Source organism: Crocodylus siamensis, chromosome 6 (assembly GCF_052110815.1).
Source record: "Crocodylus siamensis isolate JL-2025a chromosome 6, ASM5211081v1, whole genome shotgun sequence".
NCBI classification, from domain to species: Eukaryota; Metazoa; Chordata; order Crocodylia; family Crocodylidae; genus Crocodylus; species Crocodylus siamensis.
The window spans coordinates 52914780-52935430 of NC_143400.1; the positions used below are offsets into that span (position 1 = coordinate 52914780).

A 20651-nucleotide genomic window follows, 5' to 3' on the forward strand; every position below is an offset into this window, starting at 1 on the left:
AGTACTGTGCCCAGTTCAGGGCACCGCACTTTAAGAAGGACCTGGTAAAGATTGAGAGAGTCTAGAGAAGGGCCACCTGTATGATCAGAGACTTGCGCAGTAAGCCATACATGGAAAGGCTGAGGGATCCAGAACTTCTCAGCCTCAGAAAGAGAAGGCTGAGAGGGAACTTGGTAGCAGTTTATCACTACATCAAGGGAGTACATCAAGGGCTCAGTGAACAACTAACTGTTTTCCCCAGGGGGGCCCTGGTAAACGAGGAGTAATGCTCACAAACTCCTGGATGACCACTTCAGGCTCAACATTAGGAAAAATGACTTTGCAACTAGGGTCCAGACTGTAGAATAAGCTCCTTCCAGAGGTGGTACAATTGCCTACTCTGGAAATCTTCAAGAGGAAACTGGACTGGCACCTTGCTGGGGTCACCTGACCCCCAGTTATCTTTCCTGCCTGGTGCAGGGGGCTGGACCCAATGATCTTCCAAAGTCCCTTCCAGCCTTACAATCTGTGACTCTATGAAGGTGTCTGGTATGACAGAAATTTTTCACAAAGCTACAATTACAGGTGCAGGCATGTTCTAGTATTGCTTTTAAAATGTAGTTTTTTTATGCCTGAGAACATAGGTGCTGAAGAAACTCCAAATATACTGCCTTTTGTACATTTTCTCAGAACAGCAACAGGGTGGGGAAGGGAATCTCTCCAAGGCTTGGAGCAGGGCTCTAAGCAGATACCAGTAAGCATTTCCACTTCTTTGTTCATATCAAGCATCTTGATGCCTATCTTGCTGGGGTCGTCTGATCCCGGCAGTCTTTCCTGCCCAAGTGCAGGGGAGCTGGACATGATAATCTTGTAAGGTCCCTTCCAACCCCTAACAACTATGAAGCTAAGAAATAGCACAGTCGATACAAGACCACTGGAAGAACTTCACCACAGTTCTAGACCTTCCGTGTTTGATATAACAGGTGGTGTCATAATGATCCTTATAAGCATGACGACAATTCAAAACGGGAAATCCAAAGGTTCATCTGTGTGCTCAGAATTCTTTACAATCCAGCTATTTTGGTCTTCTAAATATGGTTCTTGGAACCTAATTATATGCACCATTTTTAATGTTTTGGCCAGCATAACTAAGGAAAATAGCTATAAAAGGACAGGTGACTTAATAAAATTGTTCCTGTCCAGTTATCTGTTTGGCCTCAAGTCACTTTTTTGCAGGAGAAACTGGAAATTGTGAGCTAGATTCTTTTCTGAGTTGCAGCTTGTTTAAATTCAAAATGATTTACTTCGATGTTGTTCAGATAGATTGACGTTGGTGTACTGAAGAACACTATTTGGCCCTGAATTGCTATTGTTTGTTGAGAATGTGTTGAATTGTATATAATTTATTTTCCTGCAGGAATGGTTTGACTTCTAGAAAACAAGGAAAAGTATTGATAAGAAAACACAATACGGATGCTGGAACTGTTTCACAAGATAAGATTTGGATTTCCGTATATACTTAAATGGGAGTCAATCGTACTTTGGGTGCCCAGCCCCAAAAATATAATGTTCTTTCTGAGCTGACAGGAAACAGTGGAACATACAGGCAGTTCTTCAGTGGGCCGTTGTTGGGATTTTGGATGGAGAAAGGAAGGGCATCAGCAAAGCAATGTGTCCCCTGTAATGGGAAAAGCTAATGAACTCTGTGGAGAAACACTGCGCACAAGCTAAGCCTCTCTGCCTTCCAGTAGACATAATTAGTAGTAAAGCTGTAGTCACGCAGGTCTGAGGGGCAGAGCTAATTAGGTGGCCTCCATGCTTCTGATTCACTAGATAGCCTACCACTGTCTCTGGACCTGGAAGCTAACGAACCACACTCCGTCTGTGGCAGACAGCATTGTGCTATGTCCTCTCAGGAGATGCAGAAAAATTCAGTTTGACCCAGATGTCCCATTCCTGGGAAGTCCCCTGGGACATTGGGACACATTCTTGAAATTCTGGATAGTTCAAGAAACTGAGATGGTTGATACCTTTATCACTGAAGGATTTGCCAATAGGTACCGTCCTGAAGTTTAGGTGAGCAGTTTGATTTCTGATCATGAGAAATAATGTTCAGATGTCCTTGTGGGCACAGTTTGGGAAATCAGATTTTGGTGAGCGGTTGGAAAGAAGGGAATAGGATCTGAGGCTCAAAGATTAGATTTACAAGTCACCTCAAGACCTGTCAGTGATTCATGGTAGAGATCACTCTTGAATCCAGGGGTTGCCCATGACTACGACATTTCATTAAGACATGCCTTGTCTGGTGGTATTTAGTCGTTGCATTTCCTTCTCCCTCCAGCTGCATCTATGACACGCTTTTCTTCTCTGTCCCTACACCATCATTAGTTCACCAAGGCCTTCTTGCACTTAACCTAGTTAGTGTTTCCAGTCCTTTCCCAGCTCTGAACATCTTCACACCTCTAGCACATCCCTGGCTCAAAAATGTGCATTTTCTTGTACCTCTGACCAAATCTCTACAGCAGGAGCGAACAGTTATTTTGGGCAGAGGGCTGCTGATTGAGTTTTTGCAAGCCATTGAGGGCCACATGACAGGCAAATAAATATTAATTTTCTAAATTTTTTAGGGGGCCTGCAGGCCTGGCAGCATGCATTTGGCCCACCCCTGCTCTACAGCCTTTTATTCAAGTACACATAATGGAGCATTCTTGGTGTTTCAGGTATAGTTAATTGTAAGGGGAGGCGGGGTTTGAAGTGGCGAGTCCTTGGGTTACTAGTTGCCCATAGATATGAGGGGTTGGACTGTGGCTTGGGAGGTCCCTTCTGGACCTGTGTCCCTGTCCCTGTCCCTTCTTGTCAGGTTGCTTTTGAATGCAATAGGTCTGTGGAAATTGAGCAATAACATAGTTACCATACCATATTAAACCATTGGTCTACTCAGTCTGTCGGTGACCAGTACTAAATGCTGAAGTTTTAAGGTGCAAACTACTCAATAGATGTTGACATGCGTGACAGGAAGTTTTGGGCTTATTTCAAATAATTAGCCAATTCAGTTGCAAGCCATGAGGGCACATGCATTTATCTTGTATAATCTAGCTGCGTATGAGACGTTTGTGTAAACAAGAGTGTATTTTTAATTTTCTTGGACTCGATGACTTCAGGCAGTTTGATATGCATGTGCATGGGTAGGAAAAACTCATGGTTGGTTCGAAGCATGAACCAGAAATGATGACTTATCAAATTTTTGCATAACCCTTTGAGATTAGCTTTGGTTTTGGGACTAGCTGTTTAGAAGTCAGGGGAGAGAAATGTACAAACTTAAACAAATTGGTTACTGGTTTATGTGGTTTTTCTTGCTGTTTTGTTGTTGGTTTTTCCAATCTGTGCAGTAGCTGTGCTGACTTGTAGAGTCCCCTTCATAACTGTTGGGTTATTTTAATTGTAGGGGAAGCTTTTGGGAAAAATAGAGTGGAATGGTAAAAAGTTCAGAGTACCAGAGCTCAAGGATATATTGGGTGAGGCCAATTAAAAGCTAAAACAATCTGGAAATAAATAAGACTGGTATCTTTTTGCCTTGAGTTAAAGCTGAAAATATTTCAGTACGACTGGAGCTGATTTGGTACCTGTATGCATATGCAATTGGACTACAAGTTAACCAAAGTTAATGTTACTTCTTTATTTTCTATGCAGTATAACTTTATACTTTCTTAAGGATCTTGAGCCTCTTCACTTTTTTACTATTTTTAAATTGTGTCCTTTGGAAGTTGACTTTGGTTAGTTGTGCACAGATCAAGCCTATTTTCTTGTTATACCAGGTTTGTGGCGGGGTTTTAATGACTCTTTGTTCACTTTCCACGGATGATTATATTCATAGTTCTTTTTCCTTATATTCTTTAGATCAGGCGTCAGAAGTGCAGGTGACAATGATGCTGACAGAAAGCTGTAAACTCAGGGGCCTTCATCATAGGTAAGCGATATAATGTGCAAGTGATGTAACAGGAGTGAAATTAAATTCTAGCTGTGTAACCTGAAAATACTCCTTTCCTAAGAATATCAACAAAAAATGACTTCCACACTTACCAGATGTGCAGAATTTCAGCCAAAAAAGCTGAAAAGCCCCTCTAGAATGAACAGTACTGCACAAAAGAATATGTTAGACACTCATCCTGTCATAAAGCATACCTGGTGCACACTTCATGATCTGAGTCCCATACATTTGCTAACTTGTGTTCTGTTACATTATGCTTCCTTTCCAATGTGAAGGAGGCTGCATAGGCGCTTTGTGATTTTCGGCTCCATCCACGCTCAAGTTCTTTCCAGCCATAGCCAGGAGTGCTAAACGTAGCTCTGTAGGCACTCTCCAGCACTGTAGTAGAAAGGTTCCCATGCAGCAATACCTGTAGTCCTGCTTGAGTACTTATCTTGGCTCTTTGCACCCATTCCACTCTGTCTAGATCATTGAAACGCCACTGGTAAGATTTATGCTTGCGAACCTAGGAGTGCTTAATTCTGTGATGTGGTCTAAAGGAGTTGCTGGCAAGACTTTGGGGATGACTACATTCATTGGAAAGACTTATACAAGTCATCCAGGTAATTCTCAGTAAAGGGCGTTTCACAAATACCACTGAGGGTGAAAATTGGCCTTTGGAATCTATTACTGGTAATGTGAATAGGAAGGAACTTAGCTTGATTAAATCCAGGCTGATGTGGACTAGCAATTAATCTTTTTACTTGTAACTTAAAGGAGTTTGATGAAAGAATTATCGAGACAAAAACAAGGAGTTCTTTACTGACCTGTTTAAAAAGGTGCTTATCTGAGAGGAATCATGCATAATATAAAGGTCTAGTTTAACCATAGAAGGTCAAGTTAAAGTAATAAATACATATGCTTTCAAAGGAAGTACGTGTGTAATTTTTCTCTGCCTACATAGAATGATATGACCAGTCTCTTACTTAGTCTATATACATACCTTGTATAATAAACTGGGGCACCAGACTTAGATGCTCAACTGACACTGGGACTGATGATCTGGGATGTACCAGGAGTGTTTCATGGGAGCTTTCAGGTCAGCCCACAGGCATAAACCCCTGAATTAAAGCTCCCAAAGGACACTTCTGCTCCTAGAATGCCACTTAATGTTAAGTGGACTTTTCAAAGTAGAAATATTTTGATTAAAGATTCCAGGTGCACTTTTAAATTGCAGTTCTTTGTTCTCTGAAATCTTTATATTTCAGCTCTTCCCATTTTGGGGATGGGAAGTTCGTAATACCAAAATATCTTGCGAGTTTGAAATGTGGGTGTTCTTTCCACTCAGCTCTGTATTTAATATAATGGAATATTTTCATGTATAGGTGCATTTTGAAGGTGGTACACTTCTAAAGCAAAGCAAGATTAATAATTAATTGTGAAAAAAATGATAGGTTCTGTATTAGCAGGCTTTTATCTTCAATCTGTTTTTTGTCCATGCAATATATGTATATATTTTTCTTAATGGAAAACTCAAATGTTTGCAGAAATTCTTAAGCATACAGCTTCAGGTTACCTTAGACCCAGGGGTTTTTGGCAGTCCTGATCTGGACCCACCTGATTCTTACTGCTGTCTGAACCAACACAGCAGCTTGTGGAGCTGTGGGGGTCAACACCTCTTGCTTTCCTTGCTGTCACCAAAAGTAGTCCTCAGTAGGCCTCCCTACTCAAGAATTGGGTGGTGGGGCAGAAATGACAGTGAGGTTAACCCTTACAGCATCTTGAGCTGCTGTCAGCTTGAGTAGCAGAGATAAGGCCCTTCCAGGAACCCCTGTTTGACACCTTTGCCTTAGATTGACACTTCCATTTTCTTGCTCTTTAAATCCACTGTCCTTTAGTGTTGTTCTTAACTGCCAAAATGTCTCATTAACTTCACCAAATTTCACTTCCTAAAACTCAGGAATATCTACTTTCACCTTCCAGGAATCTGCTCCCTATCACCCATGTCTGTATAGAAGAGGGAGAGAAGCCCATGGTGCTGCTGCCTTACATGAACTGGGGGAATCTTAAGCTGTTCTTGCGACAGTGCAAGTTAGTGGAGGCCAACAACCCTCAGGTGAGGCGGTCATTTTTAAGGCCTAGTTTCTGCAGAACTTACGCAGACTTTACCAACCTCTTACCATGGAGTATATTGTAAGAGATGGTTCCCCCCCCCCCCTTCACTCCCTCTCCACCCCCTCAGGTTTGAATGATACGGAAAGCTTGTTAACTAGAATTTAAAAAGCAGCCATTGCAATGATTCATTTTAAGAATCTCGTGGAGGGGGGAATATTTAATGCATTTATCAAAGCTTGTTGCAGACTCCCATTTTTCTTGGGAGATGGGAGTCTTTCATAAGCTTCACTTAACTCTGCATTCTGTCTATAGTTTGAAGCATCTTAATGCTGAATGCCTCAGGTCCTCATGAAAGGATTTGTTAGCTTATTTGCTGAAGGGTTTGTTTTTGTTAATGAAGTTCTCTGTTAGATTCTGCAAAGCAGGGCTGTGAATTTCAAATAAAGCAGCCCTGCGTTGCGTTCCTAAATCCATAGATGAAAATGTGCCTAGTCTTCAAGGTATGATCACTCCCTAGCTTCCACTGGCATGATGGGTGTGCCTTGTCCCTTAGGATAGCCCTATAAATTCATGCATCTGGTAGGGATGCAACATTCTGTAGTAACTATCGGTCAGTGTGATCCCACTCCTAAAATATACAATGAAAGCAGTAGCATTTTGTGGAGGCCCTACCTCATTTAAGATGCAGACAGTTCAGGCTTACTTAGGAAGGCCATAAAATCCCTTGGTTTCTCTGCGTGCCCACTTTACCTTATGCTGCAGGTGTAGAGTCAAATAACCGCCATCTGGGTTGTATTTCATTTAAGCTTTTAGGAAGCGTAGAATGCTACAATTGCATGGTTTAGCACTCCAGTCAGGTAATACACAGTTACAGTTCTGTCTGCAGCTTGAATATGTATGCACTGCAGCCATGCCAATTTATATGCCTATACATCATTTCCTTACATACCTGGCATATAAATTATTTTGCTTCTCTTGCCTGTGCAGGGAATTGTGCAATAGCAGATGCTACACAGGTTTATCTTTAAGCTGTTTAAAAAAGTAAAATTGAGAAACAATGGTATGTTGTCATAGTATTTAGTAGTAAGGGTTGTATTAAGTTGTGTATGTAACCTTAACTTTGGCAGACAAGGTTCTTTGGGTAAATCCAATGTCTTTCACCTGATAGGAGATTTACTCAAAGAACCTTGTCTGCCTATGTCCTTAGACCAACATGGCTACAACCTATACTCCTAACCTTAATTTTGACACTGCTTGAATTTTGTCTCAAACCTGATATACTTTTCATTAAACAAGATCAAATCTTATGTTTATGCATTAATCAACACATTTTCATGAGTATTCTTAATACTTCCCTTATTAACAGGCTTTAAAAATTCAGGCAATTTTAAACCAATTTGATCCTGACTAGAGAGAAGAAGAAGTCATAGAATCATAGCTTGCTAAGTCCTTGCTATTATGCAAGACAGGGGGCAGTGCCTTGTTAAAACTTTGGAGGCATCAGTTGTTCTTCACTCTAGACTGGTACTAATGGCTGCCCACAGTCAGCCTGCCCACCTGTAAATAGCTGTCTTGTTGTTGTGGCTTGGGACTCGAAAATGGCTGAGTGTGATGTGAATATCAGTCCTCTTGCCTGCTATTGACTACAGAAACTTGTGTGCCTTCAAGGATCTTAATATAATAGACCACTAAATGTAGGTGGACTTTATCCCTCCTGGTTATATTATGTAGTTTCACGTTTGGCAGAGACAGAACTGTGCAACCTGCAAAAGCATTTGTTACTAAATTCAGTATAAAAAGGTCCCAGTGTTTAGAAAAAATCTTGCCTAAAATAATAGGGTACACAGGCTAATTGTGTCTGGCAACATTCACTAGATGAGAATTTATGGCGGTCAGCAAGGGTGTGTTTTCAAAGGTATGCGCTAATGTCATTTATAATAAGTGTTCAGTGTCTCAAATGGAAATGAACCAGAACAAAACTCTCATGAGAAGAAAGCCAGAGTTTAAAAAATGTTATTGGTAGGGCTCCTCTTAATCTTTTTTCCTTTGGAAAATTCTGCTTGTTGTTTTAGCGTGTGATTAACTTTTTAGTCCAAAAAACAAAGTACGTTTGGCGGACTGAAATCAGTAAGTCAACCAAGTATGATGCACTTAAATACCTGCCAAGTGGCAAGGGACTTCCTTTCTGTTTACTTTGCTGTACATGGTGATTAACTCTGCTTTTGTTACTTTGCAGTGTGATCTCTGAAATGCAAGTGTGCAGACTGTTAATACTGTCTTCTTCCCCAGCCCTCATGTCAGCCTATTCAATATTTGCTTTCATATAAGAGCTTATTGTCCATGTACCAGGAAAAGTATGGAGGAAAACACTGCCAACATGATAGCAATTATGTCCTGTTGATTTAAGGATGCTTGATCCAAATATCTTCTTCAACTGTTTTTTTTTTTAATAAACAGCTGTGACCATACTGCCTTTAATGTAAGAGTGGAAACTATTTCATACTTTGTGACCTTGATCCCAGGGAGCTATTCTTCTTCTGCTTTTACAAGTACCTTAACAATTAATTTGGCAAACTCTTAATTTATCTGCAGTTCAATTTTTTTTCATTCATTAGTAATGTATTAAATGTGGGGAAAAAAAAAAACCCACTGTAATGGTTAGTCTGCTGTGCTTAACATTTGGGCTCAGTTTATTCAATTCCAGATTGTCAGTTACCCACAAATCTGTTAACTATATAATTATTTATTGTAACAGAGCAGGGAATCTGAAGTACAAATCTGTGGTATGGGTGGATTCGCCAGGGTACTTGAGGGCTTGGTCATAATCCATTACTAAAGATCACTATTCCCCAAGCAGTAAAAAGTGCGGAGGAGACTGTTATCTTGGTCGGTCAAAAATTCTTCCCCCCATCCTTGATTTGATGGATGACTATTGAAGGAAATTGAGCACTAAAACACTTCAAACTGTGTTACCTAACAGCTAACTTAATGTTTAATCAGAAATAATCAAGAAATGCATGTCAGATGCTGGTAAGAAACTCAGTGACTTTTGCTGTTCTGGAAGGCCTGCTGCAGCATGTGAGGTTGTAAATGGGAATACAGGTAAAAAAGGGCAAGGAAAATTAAAATTTCGAGACAGTCCCTAGGTAGCAGACACTGAGCTCATGCTTCCAAGGATTTTGTGGTAATTGTTTTTCTATGCTTTTGTAGGCAATTTCCCAGCAGGATCTTGTACATATGGCTATTCAGATTGCCTGTGGAATGAGCTATTTGGCCAGAAGGGAGGTTATTCACAAAGACCTGGCTGCTAGAAACTGTGTGTAAGTACTGTCTTGTAGGGTTATTATGGTAGCACTGCTACTGCTTTCTAGTTAGGCTAAGATGAGGCTTCTATTTTAGACTTCCTCCATCTCAAAGCACTCCTGGATTATTCTACATATTTCAGTTTGCTGTGACTTGCAGACTAGCTTTTTTCCCCCGTAAATATGAGGTGAGTTGAAACATGGTAGTTTTTTTTTTTTGTAAAGAGATGCAGGAGAGAAGAATCATAGAATCAGTGAGTCAGAAGGGACCTAGACAGATCATCGAGTCCAAGCCCCTGCCATGTGCAGGAAGGAGCACTGGGGGTGACGGGTCATAAGACCCCAGCCAGGTGCCTATCCAGTCTCCTCTTGAAGATCTCCAGGGAAGGTGAGAGCACCACCTCTCTGGGAAGCCCATTCCAGGCTCTGGCCACCCTTACTGTGAAGTAGTTCTTCTTAACATCTAACCTAAACCTATCCTCCTTCAGCTTGTGGCCATTGTTCCTAGTGACTCCAAGGGGGGCCCTGGTGAACACACTTTCCCCAAGTCCCTGCTGGTGGCCCCTGATAAGGTTGTAGGCAGCCACAAGATCCCCGCCTCAGTCTCCTCTTGCAGAGAATGAAGAGATTCAGGTCCCTCAGCCTCTCCTCATAGGGCTGGCCACGGAGGCCCTCAGCCATACGAGTGGCCTTCCTCTGGACCCTCTCCAGGTTCCCCATGTCTCTCTTGAAGTGCGGTGCCCAGAACTGGACACAGTACTCCAGCTGCGGCCTGACCAGCACCTCATAGAGGGGGAGCAAGACCTCTCTGGACCAGTTAGTGATGCCCCTGTTGATGCATGACAGGGTGCGGTTGGCTCTGCCTATTGCTTCGTCACATTGGTGACTCATATTCATCCTGGAGTCCATCATGACTCCAAGATCCCTCTCTGCCTCTGCTGGCGAGAGGGTTAGTCCCTAACCTATAACCATAATGCTGGTTCCCTCTCGCCAGGTGCAGCATTCTGCACTTGTCCTTGTTGAACCGCATCCTGTTCAGATCCGCCCACTTCTCTAAACTATCCAGGTCTGCCTGGATGCGGTCCCTGCCTGCCAGTGTATTCACTTTGCCCCACAGCTTGGTGTCATCAGCGAACTTGAACAGGGTGCACTCCACACCCTGGTCCAGGTCACTAATGAAGATGCTGAACAGCACCGGCCCTAGGACCGAGCCCTGGGGGACTCCGCTGCCCATACCCTCCCAGGTTGACATCGACCCGTCCACAACCACCCTCTGGGTGCACCCCTGAAGCCAGTTTGCCATCCACGTGACTGTGCATTCATCAATGCCGCAGTCCCTCAGCTTGCCCACCAGAATTGAGTGGGACACTGTGGTAAAGGCCTTCTAGAAGTCCAAGACGATGACATAGACGTCCTCCTTCACATCTAAGCTTTTTGTTACTTGGTCATAGAAAAAGACCAGACTAGTCAGGCAGGATCGGCCTGGCACAAACCTGTGTTGGTTACCCCTCAACATCACTTCCCCTGCAGGGTTCTCACAAATGTGGCCCTGGAGGGATGTGGGCAGTGGGGTTCCACAGGTCTTGGTCCTCAGGCCCACGCTGTTCAACATCATCAGTGATTTGGACGAGGGGGTAAAAAGCACCCTGTTCAAATTTGCTGATGACGCTAAGATGTGGGGGGATGTGGGCACGCCGGAAGGGAGGAATAGGCTGTAATCGGACCTAGACAGGTTACAGGGGTGGGCGGATGAGACTAGGATGGGATTCAACACCGACAAGTGCAAAGTGATGCACCTGGGGAGGAACAACTGGCACCATACCTACAGGCTGGGAAACTCCCTTCTTGTCAGTACAGAGGCGGAAAAGGATCTGGGGGTCATCATTGACTCCAAGATGAACATGGGCCGGCAGTGTGGGGATGCGGTCAGGAAGGCCATCCGTACCTTGTCATGCATCCACAGATGCATCTCAAGCAGGTCCAAGGAGGTGATCCTCCCCCTCTATGCAGCACTGGTCAGGCTGCAGCGGGAGTACTGCGTCCAGTTCTGGGCGCTGCACTTCAGGAGGGATGTGGACAACCATGGAGAGGGTCCGGAGGAGGGCCACTCGCATGATCAGAGGGCAGCAGGGCAAACCCTATGAGGAGAGGCTACAGGACCTGAACCTGTTCAGCCTCCACAAAAGAAGGCTGAGGGGGGATCTTGTGGCCTGTTACAAACTAGTCAGGGGGGGTCAGCAGGCACTGGGGAAGTCCTTGTTCCCCCGAGCACTGCCAGGAGTGACCAGGAATAAAGGTCACAAGCTGGCAGGGGATAGATTCAGACTAGATATCAGGAGGCACTACTTCACGGTCAGGGCGGCTAGGGTCTGGAACCAACTTCCAAGAGAAGTGGTGCGGGCTCCTACCCTAGGGGTCTTTAAGAGGAGGTTAGATGTACATCTTGCTGGGGTTATTTGACCCCAGTACTCTTTCCTGGCATGGCAGGGGGTCGGACTACTCGGGTCCCTTCTGACTCTAGAAACTATGAAACTATGATAATTTTTTCAAAGACCTTCCCCAAGACAGAAGTGAGGCTGACTGGCATGTAGTTGCCAGGCTCTTCCTTCCTCCCCTTCTTGAAAATAGGGACCACATTGGCCCTTTTCCAGTCCTCAGGGACTTGGCCCGAGCACCAGGAGTCCTCAAACAGCCATGCCAATGGCTCTGCAATGACACCAGCCAATTCCCTCAGCACCCATGGATGAAGGTCATTCGTGCCTGCCAACTTGGATACATCTAAGCCCTCCAGGTAATCCTTGACTAGGTCTGAAGTGTGCTCTAAAGTCTCAATGTTTTTCTTTCTTCTCAGGATTTATCTTAAATGACCTCTGTTGAACTTTTAAAGGAAGTTTAAATGGGATCTTATTACAGGACCAATATTAGATTGAGCTTGTGACCCTTCTCTGATGGAGAATGTCAAAATGGCTTGTAGGTCTTCCATGGAATTATTTTTTAATTGCCAAACAGTTGTGTTAGGCCTCCATTTTAAAAGAAACTTAGCAAAGCAAATCTCCATACCCCTTTCTGTTAAAATGAACCTTGAACATCTTAGTGACTCGGCAGTTTTAACTTTTCCAATGTAAGTCAGTTGGCCTGCCATGAGTCCTGTTTACTGTCCACCAAGAATTCATCAGGGCTTGGAGGAGCATCTATTCACCAATGCTCCCCAGGGGAGGACAAGAAATAATGGGCACAAACTGACTGAAGATCACTTCAGGCTAGACATAAGGAAAAACTACTTGACAAGCAGAGTGCAGAGAGTTTGGAACAGGCTTCCTGCAGAGGTGGTACAGTCATCCATCCTGGTGATCTTCAAAAAATGTTTTGGCACCCATCTTGCTGGGGCCATCTGATCCCAGGAGTCTTTCCTGCCCAAGTGCAGAGGGAGTGCACCCCAATGATCTGTAAGGTCCCTTCTAGCCCCTAACAACTATGACAAGTCTGGTCTAAATTCTAGCAAGAGCAAAACTTGGAAAATTTAAAGTTAAGTTTTAAACTGAAAATCACTATACAGTCATAGAAAAGTTAGGGCTAGAAGGGTCTTCTGGTGGTAATAGTCTAATCTAACCCCTGCCTGAGGTAGGTTCATCCCTATCCAAACCATTCCATGCAAACCTGTGCCTAATCTATTACTAAAATGACACAATCAGTTCTGCCTCCACTACAAGGCATAGCACCCTAACGTGCCATGGGTAGAGTAGGGGGACAGTGGTGGTCAGTGTCCCACAGCTGCAAGGATTGTTTAAAATGCACTTGGAAGAGGCCAGGAAGAGAGTGGTGCCCCCTGGAAAACCCCTCAGAGTCTGTATGAATCTGACCATGGGGTAAAATCGGAAATTAGATAAAGAAACTATTGAAGGACCTAGACAGCAGCCCTGATGTTCTTTCTGAACTGTTCTTATTGACAGGTAAAAACTGAAACAGTTTGGTCCCCCCAAAATGAACGTTTCTGCTTCCCAGAAATCACCAAACCTATCATGCTGTATCCTATGGCAGTGGTTTTCAACCAGTGGTCCATGGACCCCTGGGGTCTGCAGACTGTCTATGGGGTCTGCAAAAGATGACTGTGATCAATCAAAGTGTGTGATTACATTTACAATTCAAAGGGGTCTGCATCTCCATTCAAAACATTTTAGGGGTCTGTAAATGAAAAAAGGTTGAAAACAACTGTCCTGCAGTGTCTGCCCTGACTAGTTTTCTTTGTGCCCATATGCAGTCCACAGAAACATCTTAAAAATTCTTCAGAAAGCAGTCATTTCCCCCTCTTTGCTAAGAATCCATTCTCCATCAATTAGTAGTGTTAAGCACAGATCTAGAAAAGGACCATTTTATGAACTTATATTGTGTGAAAAGGTGACCACTCCAGATATAAAACTAATGTTCTGTGGTTAGTAACTTTTGCTATTCCACATATATGTACATTTCCTGAATTTGTGATATTCACAGTCCTAAATTTTAATACCTTGAGGACTTGGGGGGGGGGGGGGCCTCTAGTCAATGCAACAGTACAGTAGCTTTTCCAAATTCAGGATGACTTATTGAACCAGGCTGGGCTGCAGGAAAATAAATGGAGCCATTAATTAAGGTTAACACCAGCTACTAAACTGGAGAGAAGCAAGTGTTGTACCTGTTTTTAAACGGTCATTAAAGATGATGCCTGGATTTTTGAGAACAAAGTCTGACCTTATTACCAAGGAAATTGGTTGACATTACAACTGAAAAATATAAAGTAGAGAAAAACTATGCAGGCACCTAGTTACAAGTCTGTAGTTGGCTTTGTTTTCTAAAATGTCCATAGAAATGAGGCATTCATCCCTCTACTCCTAAAAGTTTGTGTCTCAGCTGTCTACAATTTAGTCTTTTTTGGCTTTTGGATTCAGTGCCCAAAATTAAGGCGCTTCTGAAAATTTGAGTTATTTCATTCAATTCTAGTTGCTGCCTCAGAAAGGATATAACAACAGAAGTAAAAGTAAGTGATACATTTGAAGGCATTTAATAATTTCATGTATTTAGATTTTTTTTCCCTGCACTTTTTTTTTCTGAATCATTTGGTACTGAACAGTGTCAGTAAGAAGCAAGATACTGACTAGGTGACTTAGTGTTATCAAATATGAGAATATCTATATTAATGTTATGTAAAATTAATCTGAAAACAAAGTAGCAAGGTAATATGGAAATTTAGTTGACAGGACTGAAGAAAGTTGCTTTAGTGCTTTAAACTCTTTTTCTATATGCTTGATTTTAATTTTTGTCTCAGATTTCTGGCCTTCTGTTCATGTTAGTCATACAAAATCTAAGTCTCCTTAATAAGCTAAAATAATTATTATACAGAACTATTATATTCAGTAGTTGCAGAAGAATAACAGTGTTTTGGGGTGTGTGTGGGGGGGAATCTTACTGTAAAATTTGAGAGGGTGAGCAGTCGCACTCACTGGCGAAATCCCTGTTTATGAAATACTTTCTGTGAAGTAGTTGGGGCTTTTAAAAATGTTGTATACCTGGTATTCATTGATTACTGTTCTTCTGTTTTGTTTTTTGCCTTAGCATTGATGATGCACTTCAGGTGAAGATTACAGACAATGCGCTGTCCCGGGACCTGTTTCCCATGGATTATCATTGCCTGGGAGATAATGAAAACAGGCCAGTGCGGTGGATGGCCCTTGAAAGCTTGGTTAACAATGAATTTTCCAATGCTAGTGACGTGGTAGGTTTTGTTTTAAATGTGTTTTTGTTCCCACCCCCAAACTGTTTTTATTCATTGCCGGTTAAATCCCTTGTACACAGAGCCATGTACATTCTGAACAGTATCTGTCTGTTCCAGTTATATATGCTGCCTCACATGTTGAACCGAGCCCTTCTTGGGTGGCAGGGATAGTCACTCTGCTTGCTTTGTTTGATGTCTCTTTGATATACTAACAAAGGTACCAAGGTAGCAGTTTGCCTGTAGCAGCCTCAGTATATCTTGAACAAACACTTCACATAAACCACTCGGTGATTATAAAATAGTATTGATATTTGGGCATTGCCTCTCTGTATTAGACTAGTTTCTGTCAAGGGATCAGTAGGCAAGGGACAAAAAATATGTTTATCGTGAAACTTCCTATGTAGCTCATATTGTCTCAGAAACAGGGGTTTTCATCCAGGAGCTGAGTGATTCAAATGTAACAAAACCACTCCAACTTTAACATGGTTTCTTTCATCCAGGGTTAAAGCTGCAGCAGTTTTGCTACATTTAATCATTCGTAGCTTGTTTACATGTAATAATTAGAAGGTACCAGTTGCCACCCTTGAAACAGTCCCCTTTTGAAAGGGCTCCAAATGTATGTGTCCACACCCATATGGTTACTTTGAATTAGACTGCTCTGAGCAATAGCAAAATAAGTTTCTCATATAAGAAGAATACAGTGAAAACTGACCGCAGCAGACCAGCCTGCTCTTTTTCAGGTTGTCTTACAGTTTCTCCTAGTTTAATGGTTCACAATGTATGTATGCAGTAGACAAAACTGTTTCCCTGTTGTCCCAAAGTTTGACTCTTGCACAATACCAAACCAGTCACCCCCATAATGCATTGCTTTGTTTTGTTTTTTCCTCCCTCCAGACTTGGGAGTAATTTCCTCTTGTTTTGTTGATTTAGCTTACAATTTTGATGTCATGGCATGTTGCATATTTTTAAATGCATGTCATGTATTAGAAGGCTTCTTAAATGTCCGCATGAGTACATCTCTTGCATTCCAGTGGACTTGCCCATTCGTGCTTCTTTTTGCTGTAGTCTTGAATAGTAGCACGGGTATTAAGAAGAAAACGTCAGCTTCTCATCAGGACAACTGCGCTATTAACATAAAGGCATCTAGGTATTTCCTTTCTGAGGTCTGTTTGATACAAGTGGAGTTATCAGAGATGTAAAACTAATGCAGGCTAAATTTACAACATGGAGTGGAATAGGTGCAGTATATTCAGTTAATCTCCAGCATTACATTTTGGAATGTGCTATGTGAAGAATAGATGAGGCCAAAGTTTTTTTCTTTGTTTTTTTTTCTTTTAATGCTTAACTGACATAAGTGCCTTCATCCAATTGGATATCCAAAACTCAAGTCATTTGAGCCCTTCAGGAAATTTTACCAAGACCAGTAAAGCCGTCTCCTAAGTCAGAAGAATCCATTATTAACAAGGGATCTTGTGTGGTTTGGCTTTTTTGTTGTTGTTGTGAATAACATCTGTCAATTCCAATTTTTATTTTAAGGCACGATGGAAAAAACTTTGTGTACACTCTCCCACCCCTAACCACTTGAACACAGTACTTATCAGCTCCAGTTCTTGTCAAGCCCCTTCCCTGGAGCTAAATCCTACCCTGCCTACAAACACTCATTTTATCAAACAGAAAAATAACAGTGTGAGTTAATGCATTTCCTGGCATTGATAGAATTAGAGGTTTATTCTCAGGGGTGTGAATAATTACAATGGCGCCTTCTAGACTGAAATTTGTCCAACAAAACCTATCAGGGCAAAGAGGTCAGGTTCTCTCTCAAGGACCCTACAATCTTTAAATGTGCCATTTTCATTGCTTTGGTCAAGAAAAAGTAACCTGTGTTTAACATCTTCTTCATAAATATTTTGTATTGCACAGTACAACTGCAGTTATGTTTAATGTATGGATCCTGTTGGTTAGCAATAACAGATATGGCTGTAGGTATGTGACTGTTGTAACATGCAGAAATCAACATTCCTTAAACAGTTATGGCTGGATTGTCCTTTTTTATTCCCAAATAGCGTCAATAACTATATTTGTGCTATTTTTGTGGATATTTCTTACTGTAAGCTTGTGTCTGATCTACCAGAAACAAAGCTATGTGTCCATTGCATGTTATGTTTTGTGCGTGGTATTATTCTTTTATAGGCATTTAGGTCCTGTCTGCCCAAAGGAAAAGGAAGCACTGCTTGAAAACAGTTATGGCATGATGCAAATGCATCTGCTTCTGAGGCTGTGTTGGCTGGTTTTCTTTAACATGGTCTTGGCTGGCTTCTTAAACAATTCTGACAAGGGTTTCACCTACCTAACGCAGCTGGCCAAAGTGTTAGAAAAAGAGTTTCAACAGGAACTGTAGTTTCACACTTTTTTTTCTTAATTTTTTCCATGGTTATCTAAAAAAATATAGTAGCTGTACTTGAATTGCCTAGTTCCTTTCCTAAGTTTTAGATTTAGTTGTTTATATTAACATCACCAACGTCCATTGATTGTCATGCTGCTTTCCTTTAAAAATCCTTTTTTGCATCACTTAAAAGTTTCTTGAATTTTTTAATAAGTAATCCAATTCTCTTATTTGTTGCCATTATTTTAATAATGCCGTTTGCATGCATAATGCATTCCGTGGGGTAAGTGAAGCTTTCAAACATTTATATGCAGCTAACTTGCTACTGTGTGTAATTTTTTTTTTAGTGGGCCTTTGGAGTAACACTGTGGGAGCTAATGACTTTGGGACAAACTCCATATGTGGATATTGACCCCTTTGAGATGGCTGCATATCTAAAGGACGGATACCGAATAGCTCAGCCAATCAACTGCCCTGATGAACTGTAAGTGGTGACTTATAGGAATGTGCACTGCCTCTGTTCTGTATGTTGAAGCCCTATTTCAGTTTAAACTAAGAGGTTTCGAGTTGCGTAGGTAGCAGAAAACACAGTTTAGCCTGTAAGAGCTGGTGATGGCAAATACTCATGTCTTTATAAAGACTGTAGCATGCAGAGTGTATTCAGAAGTTTTTTCAAAAACAACACTTAACTTTTTGTACTCTACCTTTCTTTAACTCCTTGGGGTTCTTCCCTCTCCTGCCCATCAGAAGTTCTTTTTTTTTCTTGGTTTTTTTTCCTGTGTATTCAGTTACAGCTACCTTTTAAGCAGCATCTTTAAGGCATTTTAACCGTCTCTGGACTACGTGATATTTCCTCCTGAACTGCCTTTGGCTTGCTAAATTTGATCAGCACTCCAAGTACCTCTTCTGCTGATCACTCTAGGTATGATGCCTTTGGAAGTTTTCAGTTTGACAGAGCACCAAGAAATGAAAAGTCACCAAATAACAGGGAAAACAGAAATCCTGAGAGCACGGCTCTATCTGTGTTCTAGTTCTCAATGCTTTTGTTGGCAGCTAGGCCATCGTCCTTTTAACATCTCTTCTTGTTTGTCTCTTAGGTTCGCTGTGATGGCCTGTTGTTGGGCTCTGGACCCTGAGGAAAGACCCAAGTTCCAGCAGCTGGTGCAATGTCTAACAGAATTCCATGCAGCACTAGGAGCCTATGTGTGAACATCCAGGCACAGATTCCACGCGCTTCTTGGGAGGGGACAGGGCGTACGCTTCCAGCTCCATGTATCACTTGGATCTGCTCTCACATGCAATGTGCATAAAGCAACGCCAATGGGAGAAAGCACTTCTTCCAAAACACTGTGCCTTAGAATGCTTTAGTAGTCTGAAGTTTTTTGTAAGATCTCAATGTTGATGATTTTCTAGATATCACTTTTGCTAAGTTAAACTGAGACCTTTTTATTTGAAAGCAGAATAATGTAGTTATAGTGAACTCGAACACAAGAGTTGGAATTGGACCTTTGCACTGTAACAATGGACACAAACATGATTTTTTTTTTTTAAGTTTTTTTTAGAGCTGGTAGGAAAACGGAGGAGAATTTGTGCAAGCCCCTCCCCTCCCCCCCCGACAAAAAACCTTACAGAAATTCATCCTTCCTTTTTCAAAAATTTGAAACAAACTGTCTCACCAGCTCTGGTGTTTGATCTTGCACGTATCTGGAATAGCCTTTTAGTATCAGCTGCTTTTCTTTTGAGACGATGGCACAATAGGGTTGGATCCACAAGTGGCATTTTTTTCCCCTTTAGCCCCTTCATCAACAGGTTTTTTTCAGAAATGCCGATCTTCAAGATGCAATATCCCCCTTTCTAAGCAACTATGTAAAAGTGATTCCAATTTACCTCCTACAGAAAGTGGTAAAGATAGGAATAAATGGAACCTCTCCTTCCAGATGGGGTGCGATGGCAGAGCGTGTGCATCTTACCCTACATCTAGAGACATGAGCCTGAGCCTTTTTCTGGACTTGTGCTGAAGGCCTCCCCCAGTTGAGCCAGTTGGTCAGTCTAGGTGGGGAGTCAAAGATGGCTGGATGTGAAAATAGCCACATCACTCCCTCATGTACCATTGGCTACAGAAACTGGCATGCCTTAACCATGCTTGCCTAGTGGGCCCTTAGGCTCAAGATGGACGTTTGGACTTTCCTTGCAAATGAAAGGCTGATGACTTAACACTGCTCTAAATGCTAATTAGAGGCCTTCAGAGAAGTGCCAAAGCAGCCCTTGTGTGGAAGCCTTTCACCTCAGACTTCTAGATTGCAGTTTCTCTTGTTGAAAAGGTACTGGTTGTTTCTAGGGCTTTTATGGCCTAAGATGGGCTTAAATATATAAATATATATTTGTAAAGACACACTTGCAGAGTAAAAAATGTTTCTCTATTATGATGTATGTGAAAAGTTTGATCCCTATCACTGCCTGGTACATTAAGTTTATCTGCTCTTGCTTGTCTTTAATAGGTTGGTTCACTTAGTTCTGGGGTCAATCATGAAGCCATTCGATTGACCCTTTCCTTGATTGCTTGGTCTGAAGAGCATGCAACATTAACATACCCATCCACCCCAAACTTCCATGCCATCTTAATGGGAGTTTCTTTTTTATGGGAGTTGAACAATGACACAGTCTGAACAGGGGTGGCTTTCAGGGAAATGATAGAAGGCTTCCACTGGTTCGAGCTCAGGAAGGATGAGGCATGATGCCACACTCAGGCCGGCAGTAAGGGACGAGAATCTTGATGCCCCCAGGTCAAAAGATCTTCACAGAGCTTATGGGTGGTATGAAGCAGGTTATGCTTTGGCTCCCAAAATGCGCAGGCAGCAATTGCAGTAGTCTCACCCAGTCTTTAAGATGAAGTTTCTGTAGGCTGACCACCCTCCCCACTCCTTTGGTAGCTGTGTGTTGTGCTCTGCAGATGAAAATTGGAGCGGCCTTTCCCAAACCTGAAAGTTTTATTCAGCAAAATAAAACTAGTCTTTCCTTCTGCTCTGCCGTGTTCACAGCAGAGCATATGGACAGTTTGCACTGCACTGTTCTGTATCCACCTTCCTTTCCTAGGCTGCCCCTCTGCCCTTCCTGCTGGGTGCACCCAATTATTTAAAGAGCAGCGGTGGCCATCCTTTC

The 20651-nt window shown here is 42.2% G+C and overlaps 1 protein-coding gene across 3 annotated transcripts in view; it reads left to right on the plus strand.

The window, feature by feature from the left end:
* RYK (receptor like tyrosine kinase) overlaps nt 1–19966 on the plus strand; it is an 88749-nt gene extending 68783 nt beyond the window's left edge. For all 3 annotated transcript variants that reach the window (XM_090051285.1, XM_090051286.1, XM_090051287.1), the window contains 6 exons: nt 3877–3946; nt 5930–6062; nt 9272–9381; nt 14950–15109; nt 17840–17976; nt 18590–19966. In XM_090051285.1, coding sequence (XP_089907411.1) covers nt 3877–3946; nt 5930–6062; nt 9272–9381; nt 14950–15109; nt 17840–17976; nt 18590–18701 — 722 coding nt within the window. In that variant the 3' untranslated portion in view covers nt 18702–19966. The remainder of the gene's footprint in view (nt 1–3876; nt 3947–5929; nt 6063–9271; nt 9382–14949; nt 15110–17839; nt 17977–18589) is intronic.
* The last annotated feature ends 685 nt before the right edge of the window (nt 19967–20651 follow it).